The sequence below is a fragment of the Uloborus diversus genome, unplaced genomic scaffold, assembly GCF_026930045.1.
Source record: "Uloborus diversus isolate 005 unplaced genomic scaffold, Udiv.v.3.1 scaffold_230, whole genome shotgun sequence".
Lineage (NCBI taxonomy): Eukaryota > Metazoa > Arthropoda > Arachnida > Araneae > Uloboridae > Uloborus > Uloborus diversus.
In genome coordinates, this window is record NW_026558385.1 from 50,077 (window position 1) to 63,146 (window position 13,070).

Consider the following 13,070-nt stretch of genomic DNA (forward strand, 5'->3'; position numbering starts at 1 on the left):
CACTTTTGAAAAAACATTTCACGTTATGATGGTAAAAAAAAAAAAAAAAAAAAACTGTCGGTTTATCGCAATACCGCGACCTTGAGCAAAACAATTTAGGTTTAAAAGCTTTATGAAAATTCACCATGTTTTAAATGCAATTAAGAATTTGTTCTCTTTGCCCAAATTTTAGATTAAAATGCTGGAAGATTATTTTAGAATTTTTTTCAGAAAGCGTGAGCGGCTGTTATGATGAAAAAATATGTCTGAAAATATTTAGGACGCCTTAATTTAAGAGTGATAAAACATTAATTTTTTTTTAGTTAAAGAAAATAAATGCATAATTGAACGCCTTTAGTTTGAGGGTTCAATGATAATTTTTCTGAAGTGAATATATTTTTATTTTACAATATTATATCACATAAAATTTTTCATGGGCTGTACTATTTTTTCGTTATCCCTTTCTTATAATAAAGCCTCATCACCTTTCCTTGGAAGAAATATATTTTTCAATACAGAAAACATGCTTGCGATCAACATGAGCAAGTTCACGAATAAGAACTATTTTCACATGTCAGGTTATAGTCCTGAAAGCACATCAGATGACAAACATTGAATATACAAATTATTTCAGCGCCCTGGCATTTCCACTTCAAGAAAGATTTCAACCCTCTTCAAATGTAAAATCATGGGTTAGCGACAACGAACTGTTGAACAAGATTTACACCCTGCCCGAAGAAAGTCATCTTGTTCAGCTCACACTGGCATTTCTTGGGTTTGTGGTGGTGGGGCTGGATTTTGCTTCTGGATGCCACAATGGGGCAGCAGGGGCTGCGCTTCGGGTAAGGCGTTCTCTGAAGCCGGAGTTGGTACCATGACGGGTTTCGGGGGTACTTTGGGAGGTAGCATGCGTACCCCTTGCTGGGAGGGATGATGCATCGCATGATGGTGGTGTGCATAATCTGGCGGAAGACCTGGAGGACAGATGGTCATAGGAGATGCAGCACCTGATGGGGTTGTCTTTGTTGGAGGTGATGGTATCACCATGGCTTCCCGCTCACCTGATCGTCGAACCTAGAATTAGCATTAAAGAAATGTTTTATTTCATCTTGAAACACATGTTCTGTGACAAATAAAGGAGTGAGTCATCAAATATTTTAAGGACGGGTTTTCTGTCTGAATTAAGAGCAATAAAGCATTAATATCTTCGTCACCATCTTTACTAGCATTATTTTATTGGTTCTACATTTATTTATTTTTTTTTGTTAAAAACAGCGTTAGAGTTCTGAATTTAGTGTGTTTTAAATTTTTAAAATTCTTTACGTACTTGGATCCTAATAGCAAACCGTATGATAGAGCTGTTCATTTTGACATATAGTTCATCTCTTACAATATCTATAATCATACAGAATACATAATGAATATCCAAACCATTTATTTTTTATAACGCCAGTAAACTTCCAGAATACCATGTAACATCTCATTAGGTATATTTTAACTTCATTTGCAGCCCCTAAAACAATCCGAACATTTGTTGTTTTGTTCCCTGTTTTAAAGAGCTCCCAAAAATATTTTAGACTAAAGAAGGTTCATCACATGTTGAGACAATACCAAGTGGTGAACGAAGTTTGATGACAACTACTGAGTGATGCTTTTTATTTGTCGAGTTTATTCATCGTTTGAAATAAATATTTGTAATTTACACCTTGATTTTCTGATTTGAGAATGTAGTCCGTCGATGGAAAGTCCACAGTCCGTCCGTAAACAATGGATGGATCTGACGCTAAAAAAATTATATTCACTTTTTATTATCCATGTAATAAAAGTGATTATCATTTAAACATAATTTTACAGTCAATGAAAAATTTGAGTTCGCAATATTTTCTAAAAAAATAAAAACTGTTATGTGGCCTGACAGCCATCTTTCGTTACCACCGTTACCAACGTTTAGGCTGTAAATTAAATCTTGATAAATTGCGACGTGTTTTTAATGGAAACAACGCCTCGATTTAGGTCTGATAAAATTGAGGAAAAATTCCTAGACTTATGCCAATAGCCACTCGTTACCCTACCAAACCATCGTGAGAAATTTGAAATTCTAACAGTTTGTGTTTGTGCGTAAAACGCTTTTTTTTTTCGTTTTTCCAAAAAAAAAAAAAACTGGATATAATCCGTTTTGAAAGTAAACTCCTCACATAATATGAGTAGTTTCTAATAGTTACTACAGCTCAGCGCATTTTACAACAAAAAATAAACGCGCACAACGCATGATAAGTGAAAGTTTCTCTCTCTGTTCTCTTTTGTTTTTTAATGCAAACAATTTTTATAAAAAAGATAACCAATTTTATGCTAAACATTTACATATATTTTTTTCTCCGAAAAATATTAATGAGCTCAATGAATATTACATTATTTATATATCAATGTATAAATTGACTCAGCCAGAATTTCATAAGATTACGCCTGTAGTATATAAGAACGATGCACATTATGTAAAATATATTTCTCATAGTTAAAAACTGCTAAGCAAAACATTCATTATTAAGAAATGCAAATCACATGCATAGAACTCCACAAATAACTTACTTCAAATTCCCAAATATTGTATTTATCCCTATCAATATTAATGTCTTTATCACTGCCCCCATGTGTTTGATGAAAGGATTCTTCATCTGCGGGTTCATCGCCATCGGTTCCATAAACGTTTCCTTCCTAAAAAATATAACAATATGTCAAAATGTTTGTATCACCAATTCGCAGAAGCATGAAATGCAATCGATGTACTATGGTATGAGTAGAGAATATATAATATAGCTTGTCAGTGTATTAATGAGTGATAATTCACTTTTCTAAAATAGTTATTTCAAATTCGGGACACCAATGAGCTCTCCTATCTCTAACTATTTGGTTTGAAGATGAGAAACAGAGAAAGTGTTGCATTTTTATGCAACCAAATTTCTGTCTATTCTAATTTAACACGTCCAAACTCTTTGAAATTAGAACAAGAGCATAGTTCCCTTCATTGTAAAAAATGATAATCTCATTGTTAATGATTTTACCATGCCTTATTATATAAAACCCTTTGCACTTTTTCTTCAGGAAAAATTAATACAATAGTTAAATTACTTTTTGTCATCAATTATTTTTTTCTTTGGAAAAATGAGCTACTTCAGGTTGCGTATTCTTTGAGTCCCCGCTCGTTGTCATATATTTCGCTCTATCCTACTACCTCTTTTATTTACAAGGAGCCCTGACTGTGTAGCTGACCTTACGAAAAATCCCTAAAAACCCACACAGAATTCTGAAATTTTTTTTCGGTATTTCAAGGTTGTGTAGCTTTCGGAATTGTATGTTGGTCATTTAGACCTATAGCGCGACAACGTAGTCAGATCGTCAACAATAACTTTCTTTCAGAGTACGCACATATGAGAGTATGTATATATAAGTGCTGTTCGTCATTACATACATTAGTATAGAAAATGGTAACAATTCTATTAGCTGAAGCAAACACTCTAAACGAAATCATTCCAAATTCTTTTTCGTCTCACGGATCGCTGGAACGGTGAAAAGACCGAAATGAGTGCACTAAAGTAGTTTAAATAGTTTAAAGAGACGCAACTACACCCCGGTAATACAAAAAGATAGAACTAAATCTGAAACTACAGTTGGCTCTCTGTTTAACGACTTTCAAGGAATCACAAACAATCGTCCTTAAGTAGAAAGCGTCCTTAAATAGAATGCTTTTAACACTACTGTGGACCATCTGTGACCGTGAAAAGCCGTAGTTAAATAGAGAAAATCGTTAAATGGAGCGTTTTAGCAAACAAATATGCATATAAAAATATGGAGATCCTCCACTCTTACGATTAACGACAAGCAATTTTAATACGTTGTAAACGCATAAAAAATGACTGTTGAACATTTCAATCAATGCATTTACTATCTTGTAAAAATGTGAAAAAAGAAAGGAAGAAAAAAAAAAAAAACAGCGTCACATTCTAAAGTTTTATGCGTCAGTCGCAACAAAATGTCTTAAACTTTGTAAAATGGTTCAAAAGTCTTTTCGATGTAATTTAGAAACAAAATCTGCTTCTTAGCATCCTATAATTTAATTTTCAAAAATGATAGAGAGAAAGTAATACTGATTAGACTAATACGGCCAATGAAATGCATTTACATAATAAGGAATAAACTACGCCCGGAGCTCTTTTCTCTGTACGTGAAAGCACTTCGATAAATACCGCTCACTTACTCTCCAAGAAAAGTGCATTATCTTGAAAATGTGTTGCATGCTTGTAATTTTGTCGAAGGTTCAAAAAAATGGTAATTGCTAGTAATGATTCAAAATTTGTTATCATTTCTTAAAAGAACATAGATTAGGGTAAGTTTTTGCGCAATAATTATGTGTAAGTTTCGTTCTTGTTTTATTACAAACAAACGGAAACCTCGTACTGTAATCACCCGTGCTAGCGTGCACACACATGTATGTATGTATATATATATATATAGATTTATTTATTTATTTATTTATTTATTTAAAGAGAGAAATAGGAGAGAGAGCGAGAGTACGTGTACCTTATACTCCTTCAAAATATTAAAAAAATCCGAAACAACCATTAAATGAGAAAGAAACATAAAATAATGCAAATAAAATTTAATAGAAATCTCAGACCGGTTTTTAAAGCATCGTGCTCTTTGTCGGTGCAAGGAAATGAAAATATATTTCGAGAAGGAATTTTAAAAGACCTGATACAATTAGGATAAAGATTTTGACGCCATAGATAATACCGGATTTATACTACACGGGGAAAAAATGTGTAACTTTACTCCGTATGTATATATATATATATATATATATATATATATATTTATTTATTTATTTAAAGAGAGATATAGAGAGAGAGCGAGAGTACGTGCATCTTATACTCCTTCAAAATATAAAAAGATCCGAAACAACCATAAAATGAGAAAGAAACATAAAATAATGCAAATAAAATTTAATAAAAATTCCAGACCGTTTTTTAAAGCATCGTTCTCTTAGTTGGTGCAAGGAAATGAAAATATATTTCGAGAAGGAATTTTAAATAATCTAAAGACAAAACCTGATAAAATTAGGATAAAGATTTTGCCGGCGTAGGTAATGCCGGAGTTATACTACACGGGGAAAAAATGTGTAACCTTACTCCGTAAATACGGTGGTAGCATTTTGCACTTTGTGTAACCTTATTCCAGCGGCTAGCTTCCTCCATATCAATGGAGTAACTTAACTCATAAAACTGGTGTAACTTATGAGCGTTACACCAGTTTTATCATTTAAGTTACTCCATTGCTATGAAGGCAGCTAAACTGCCACCGCTTTTACGGAGTTTGTTTACACATTTATTTTTACAGTGTAGAAAATGCAAATTCAATACATAAAGTAGAACACAGGAAACATGCGGGTACAAATATCACTGAGAGAGAGAGAGAGAAGCCGTCTTTATAAAATTTAAACTTTCTTCTTTAAAAGTAACTTATCCTTTATTCTCTTGACTCTGACAACGGAAGCTTTTGGCGTAGGTTAGAAATAGTTCTGCCATGTTTTAATAATTCTTATTTGCACCAAGTCATGTTGATTTCTCATTTTACTATGAGAAAACATGATAAAATTAAGGAATATAATAAAACTGAGAAGCAAATAGCTTAGCTGAGACCGATAGTCAAGAAGATCCGGGGTTCAAAAACAGCTGGTAGTACAATTAACAAATATGTAGCTAGTTGTCTTTTTTGCTTGGATGAAAAGAGGCGATGATAAAAAGATGAACTGGCATAAATTTTCTATTGCTCCCCACAAGGAAAACATCACGTAACGGTAGATAATTTTTAAACTCAGTTTCACCTATGCCAATGCAAAAGTGTCTTCTACATCCCTACAGGCAAAGTATAATCCTATAAATGATATATTACAGTTTAATATTAGTCACATGATTTTTTTTTGCTGCCAGTTGTGTTGCCGAGAATATTCAACCGGTTTTAAATCAGGACTCTTCCCAGCACCCCGAGTTACCGGACCCCGAAATTACCGAATTTTTCTGAATTTATTATGCAGAGCAAGTCAAATTATGTAAATTATTACTTTGACCACAAAATCAACTCTACAGCTCTTGTTCATTAAAATTAAAATAGATTATACAGTTTAACAGGCTTTTGCACGTGTTGCAAATATTCATAATTTGTGAAATTGTTAATTCAATAAGATTTTAATTCTTTCGTTATTAGATTTTAAAATGATAAGTAATTTGAAATAAATGTCTTCATAAACATGGAGTACAAGTCATGGGGAATATGCCTTATGCATAAATTTTGGATTTAGTTAAAGTTTTTAAAAATAAAATAAAAAATTATAAGTATAACAATAATTAAATAGTATTTTTATTTTAAGAACTTTTTTCAAACGCATTTTTTCAAAATTAATAAAAGATTGCTACATTAAAAACTGAACTAATTGATGAACATTTTTTACATTAATATATTTATCTATGCACCTACATAAAGTAAGTAATTGCGACGTCTAATAATCATATCGTTTTTTTTTTTTAAGTTGAAGCTTTGTAATCTAATTTAAACAACCTTCATCATATACCATACATGTTCCTTAAAATTAATTACAATCAGCTCGCAAGTAAAATTTTATATATAAACCTCAAAATAAATATTTTTTGCTTTATAGAAATCCATCACTGAACATGTTAGTTTTTTTTTTTTCAATCTATTGCGAACGATTTTTTTTTTCATTAACGCTGAACTTTAACATTTTGATCACGGCTAGCATTATGCAAATGCGTGAGGACTTTTGATATTAATTTGCTTTCATATTCTGATAAGGTTTTAATTTAATCACTTTTCTAAATAAAATCATGGTACAAGTCCTCATTTATTTATTAAATGTAAAAAAGAAAATTTTTCTTTCTCTAAAATATTAATCTTAACTTATTTGACAGAACAAAGATTTTTAATGTTTTACTTAGTAGCAAAAAATTCTGACAGGCGATAGAAAAACTTTTTTAGCTGCGTATTTTAAACTAGCGCAAAAATAGCAGCACAATTTTTTCCTGTTCCATTTTCATGTACTGTAAGTGGTTTTACCTGTAACTAAGAAAAAAAAGAGCATTTCATTAACTACTTTATTTTTAAGTGAACTACTAAAATAAAGAAAGAACTCTTGAGCGTTTTGTAGTAACAAAACGATGTACACTATGTTTGCGCATTAAACGCTCTAATCAAGTTTCGCCCAAAAACGTTATAACGAAAATGTTTGAACGGGAATTACATTTTGATTGAAACATTAGATTAAAAAAATAAGTGTTAGATACGTACAACTGAAATAAATTTAAGTATAAAAATGTTCATACTTTCATACAGCAAGTTCCAAAGAACCTATACGGTCCTATACGAATGAAACATTTCGTTTGGCAGTTGGTACACAGTTTCTATGAATGCAAAATTAGGAATTTATATTATTTTCCTGCATAAATTCCCAAAGTCCCGCCCATTAAGCGCCAAGTCTCCCATTTTGGGAACCTTCAATTAAGATTTTTTTCTTAATCAAGTAATTAAGATATAATTTTGAAATTTTTTAAAATGAATGATAGAAAACCAAACTTTACTGGTAATTTTTTCAAAAAGGTTTGAAATGTAAATTCTTTTTTGAAAAATTTTTTAATTTTGCGAAAATTTCTTTTTTTTTTTTTTTTTGCATTACACGGGGAAAAAATTCCCTAAAAATAATAAATGCAAATGCAGGAAATTAGGAACATGGAATATGAAGTTCAATAGACCTTTTTTCAAATCACAACAAACAGGGGTCAAGAAAAATAATTTAAAGGAGTTTTACACTGTAAAAAATTCCAAAATGTTACTGGTTATCTCCGTGGAACGTTTCGGGATTTTAGAGGTTTTAACCTATTTCCCCGCAAAATCAAGTATCTTCGCAAAAAAGTTTCCTGAATTGCTAAAAGATGCACGAATGCAGACATTTCGCTGGTGTGAAAGATATTTTTTGCTACCAGTTTAAAGAATGACTGAGAATGTTTATAGGGTGTATCGACTTCAATTTCATCACGGCCCGTCCAGATTGACTGAACTCCCAATGGGAGTTAATAAGTCACTGGATAGCTGCAGCCTTGCGAGGCAGGAAGTGCAGACAAGAAATATGGTTGGTTCTTGCTTGCAATTATTCGCGCAGCCTTTGGCCATGGTCGCGGTAATGCTTCTGGAGCTTTCTTGGTAAACCAGGAAGGTTCTAATCAAATACATTAAACCTATTTAATTTTTGTAGAAGGTTCACGACTGGCTTTAACAGGGGATATTTCCCAGCATTTCAGGAAGGTTACTCACTTGTATCGGAAAACGTTTCTGGTTTTTGTAAGAAGTGTTACTCGTTGAAATTGGGCACATCAGCTGCCTATTATTTTCCAGGAACGTTTCTGAATCGTTTTTACAGTGTAGAGGACTTTATTAATTGAAGTCCCAAAATGGGAGACTTGGCGTGTTCTGATTAGCAGAGCAAGTCATGCCCAGTAGAAATCGTCTTCACCCATTTTGCATGAATGAACTCTCCCCTTTTTTCGCACAGCCCCCTTTGTAGTTTCTCATTGTAAACACTCTTTTATTGTTCAAGGTCAAGAGCAGGTGCTTTTATCAAAACAAGTAACATTCCATTCGTTTAGAAGAAAGTTCTGAAAAAACAGGGGTGCCAATCCTCCCTAAGGAGGATGACGCATCTCTCTGAATTTCTACAGATCACGAAAGAGATTTCCGTAAAAGGAGTTCAAATTCCCTTTAAATCTATTCCTCCCCCCTTCATAAAAATATTTTGTATCTCAGTCAGCTCCATGCTCCCCTCCCCCTTGAGGGCGCTCCCCCTTCAATTAGGGAGGTTGAATTTCAATAGAGAAATTTCTTCACCTTTTTTTTTGAAATCTAAAATGTAGTAAGAACTTTTGACTTTGCTACGAGCTTCAAATAATATTAAAATAATATATTTTAGTTCAAAACAAGAAGATGAGTGCAGTATCACTTGTTTGTGAATCGCCAAATTCTTTTCAGATTGTTGAGAAAAAAAAAAAACTTTAATCGAAATCGTTATGATCACAGATAATGCGATAACTGTCTCACTCTACATTTTTACCATTTATCGTAATTTGTTGAATGAAATCGGAGAAACTATGACCGTTGATAATTTCTTAATTCGAAGCATGCTAGACATTTATCTCTAAAAACATTGTGATGATGAATAAATCATGTCATCAAACATGTTGCGAAGCAACCGAATTGTTGACTGCAAAAAAACTCTTGCCTATAATAACACAATTACACCATCAGGGAGCCCAAAAATACCTTAGTTCCATTTTATAAGATACATTTTATGTAGTGCTTCATGTCATTGTCATTTACCATTGCTCGATCCCCCTACATGGTTAATAGAAAAAAGCTACCTCTTCTCTTTTTGTGTATGAAAATCCTAAGGCTTTTTGCTAAAAGGTAGTAAAATGTGTGGGGAAAAGCTCCGTTTTGTACAAAAATGTATAAGAAGAAGGAATGCAACAAGAATGAAAACCAGACACGGGCAGAGGGAGGGGGGGACGTTCTTAAGGGCTCCAACGGCTCAAGAATTTGAAAATAACTAGCATACGTAACTTATTAATGTTGCAAATATACACTGCTAGCCTCTGGGGCTGGTCTCCACAGCTTTTGTTGCAAGGGGGCCCAAGTTGTATAGCTTTGGGTGTCATGAAAACTTCAAAGTTCTACATTTTAAAGCTTGAATATGTTAAATATGTACATAAAGTACAAATACCTATCCATATTAATTACTTGAAAACGATTTTAGGGCTTTCTAATTGGATTTAGCCAATAATTATTCAAGTATCAACATAGTGGCAGGGATATGTATGTTGTCCCCATTAAACGCCAAGTCTCCCATTTTGGGACCATACCCTATCTCCTAACCAAATAAATATTTTTGCAAAATTTCAGCTATATATGATTAGAGATGTGTATTGAAAATCAAAACACATGAAAACTTAAGTATTTTCAATGTGGTTCATATAGCGGCGCTTAATGGGTTAATGTAATGAATATTCTTTGCAGTTTTATGGTCGATAGAATAAGGAGCATTCAACTTCAACAGAATTCAAATCGAACACAATCAATTGTATCTATCCATGACACAACCATAAATTTATTTTTTTCCACTCAGAAGGAAATTTATTACTTCGCTACTGGTAGAAAGAATTTGATCGCATCTAACAAACGTGAATTGACTGGGCACCTAATTTATTTTATATTTGTATGTTTTTCCCGAAGATCATTTTTTCTCTTTCTCTTTTTTTATTTTTTAATTTGCGATAAGGGCTACATGCACAAACTCTTCGTTTCCACGAGACTGTTAAGTTGCTTAAATGCAGGGTTTCCCAAACTTTCTGTTTCCGCGCTTTCTTTGAACACAAATGCAACGTAACCTCACCCTCCCCCTCTCCACTATATGAAGCCAATAGAAGAAAAACGATCAGAACTTGACTCTGAGAGCTTTGGATAGTTAAAACTGGTTAGTTAAAAAAATGTAGATAATTTTGTACCCACACAACTTAAAACTACTACATATAATTTTATGTCGAACATACTTTTATTAGGAAACTTGAGATCTAAAAATTAAAAACAAATTAATTGGTGTTGTTTGGTCGAGGTTTCCGTGTACTACTAGTCACTTGTATTACATCAATAGAAATGCTGCCTCTGTTTGACAATAACAAGTTTCTGAATACGTTGACAAAGCACCTCAGGTGACTTAAAATGCCCAGCTTTGCATTTATGTATGTTGATTCAGAAACTATATATTTTCAATGAAATGTGGATAAAAGCTGAACCAAAATCCGTGTGACCACAAAGTTGAGGGAATTATATGATGTTATACATTGAAGCCTCTGTTGAACTCTTATGCCCCGCCCCCGAGGTGTGCACCACTGGCTTAACGTGTAGCATAGTAAAATATGTATGACCATATCTTAATCAAGTATACTACCTTGTAGTTTCTTTTCTGTAGCTTCATTTCCATCCTACTCTTGTCACGTTGATAATAAACACCAGCAAAAATTAAAATATTCAGGATAAGCAGAGAACAACCCACAGCAATGGTGACACTGAGTGCTGTTGAGTAACCACTTTGAGGTATCATCACAGACCGAGTTTCAGTGAAATTGCTAATCGTATCTACTGTAGTTCCAGGATAGGGTTTGGGTACTTTCGGTGAGTCTGTAGACGTCAATGGAGGTTCTGATGTGACATTTTTTGCTAACGTTGGTCGTAAGGTTGGAGAACTCTGTGGTTGTCCACCCAAGAATGGTCCAGAAAACGTCGCTGACATGTCGTCGCCATCAGCTAAAGGTCTGACGACTCCGTCGTATGTTAGAGGATTATTGTGGTCGTCCAGAAGATGGTGCTGTGGTATCACAGAGACGGTTCCTGGACGGTGGAGTTGTGGGATGAGGTTTAGCCAGAATGACAATCGATGAGCACGATAGTGATCCTTTGCTTTTGGTTTCAATCCTGTAAGAGAATAGTCATTTCAAGTTGTTAGTGTATAATATTGCGCAGATAGTTCTGGTTTCAACTGTATACTATAAAAGTAATATTTTATGTAGGTAGTTTATTTAGGTCTTACTTAGGTACAAAAAGATGAAAAAGAGAAAAAAACAGCAGAAAATAAACTAGATTACGTTTGTTGCGCAAGTGAAAAACCGAATGTAATAAATACACTTTGCATATTGTTTAATTTATGGCTTTGCAAATTAATTTTGTACAAAAGACACAAAAAGGCTTTAAAACAATTGAGTTTATTTGCTTATTAAAATAATAGTAAAAAAACTTTTATATTAACATGCAGTCTGCAAATCATTATTTGGACAAAGATTTTTTTTTTTTGAGAAGAAAAGGTTTTTTTTTTTTTTTTGCTTTCCTTCAATTCATCCAGTTTTCCTTTTCATTAAGCGTACATATTGAATAATTTTAAGCAATAAGAAGTAGGAAAAAAGGCAGTGAGCATTACCTTGAGATAGAATATACTTTTTTTTTTCATTTTTAGTTTTGTAATCAAGAGTCATGCATTTGATGTTTTACCAGAGTAGCCCTTAGCTTTCCGGTGTGAATCCCGACAAGTTTAACAATAATCATTGCAGAGATTAAAAATGATCTTCAATATTAATAACTAATAAAGAAATAAGTCACAATAATTTAGTTCACCTTGCACTTATAATCTTTAAAGTTTTACCTTACAACCATTCTTCGAGATTCTGAATGAATGCTTCAAAATTTAAAGTTAAAGTTGAAGTTATTTCAAATGCATAATGTGCATTGCAATACTGTTACACTGTAAAAAAAATTCCGAAACGTTACTGGTTATTTTCGTGGAACGTTTCGTGATTTCAGAGATTTTCACCTATTTCCCTAAAAAATCAAGTATCTTCGCAAAAAAGTTTCCTGAATTCCTAAAAGATGCACGAATGCAGACCTTTCACTGGTGTGAAAAATAAATTTTGCTACCAGTTTAAATATTGACTGAGCGTGTTCATTAAGTGTATCGGCTTTAGATTGGACATAGCCCGTCCGGTTTGACTAAACTTCCAATATGAGCAAATAAGTCACTGGATGATCACAGCCTTGCGAGGCAGAAATTGCAGGCAAGGAATGTGCTTGGTTCTTAATTGCAATTTTCGCGTAGTTTTAGTCGTGGTTGCTCTAATACTTCTGGAGCTTTCTTGATAAATCAGGATGGTTCTAATCAATTAGTTAAACCTATTTAATATTTCTAGATGGTTCACGACTGGCTTTAACAGGGGAAATTTCCTGATATTTCAGAAAGGTTACTGACTTTTATCGGAAAACGTTCCTGGTTTTTGTAAGATATGTTACTGGTAGAAATTGGGCACATCAGCTGCCAATTATTTTCCAGGAACGTTTCTGAATCGTTTTTACAGTGTAATAAGTTATATGTAAATTTTTCGTTGTCACCCATAAAAATCTAACTCGGTAGTTAAATCAACAAAGGGTTTTTA

The 13,070-nt window shown here is 33.1% G+C and overlaps 1 protein-coding gene across 1 annotated transcript in view; it reads right to left on the reverse strand.

The window, feature by feature from the left end:
• Positions 1 to 479: 479 nt before the first annotated feature.
• The window catches only part of LOC129233183 (neuroligin-2-like), a 68,869-nt gene continuing 56,278 nt past the window's right edge, over positions 480 to 13,070 (reverse strand). Inside the window, exons 5-7 of the mRNA XM_054867248.1 lie at positions 11,042 to 11,565; positions 2,566 to 2,691; positions 480 to 1,053 (exon numbers count right to left, since the gene is read on the reverse strand). Coding sequence (XP_054723223.1) covers positions 736 to 1,053; positions 2,566 to 2,691; positions 11,042 to 11,565 — 968 coding nt within the window. The 3' untranslated portion in view covers positions 480 to 735. The remainder of the gene's footprint in view (positions 1,054 to 2,565; positions 2,692 to 11,041; positions 11,566 to 13,070) is intronic.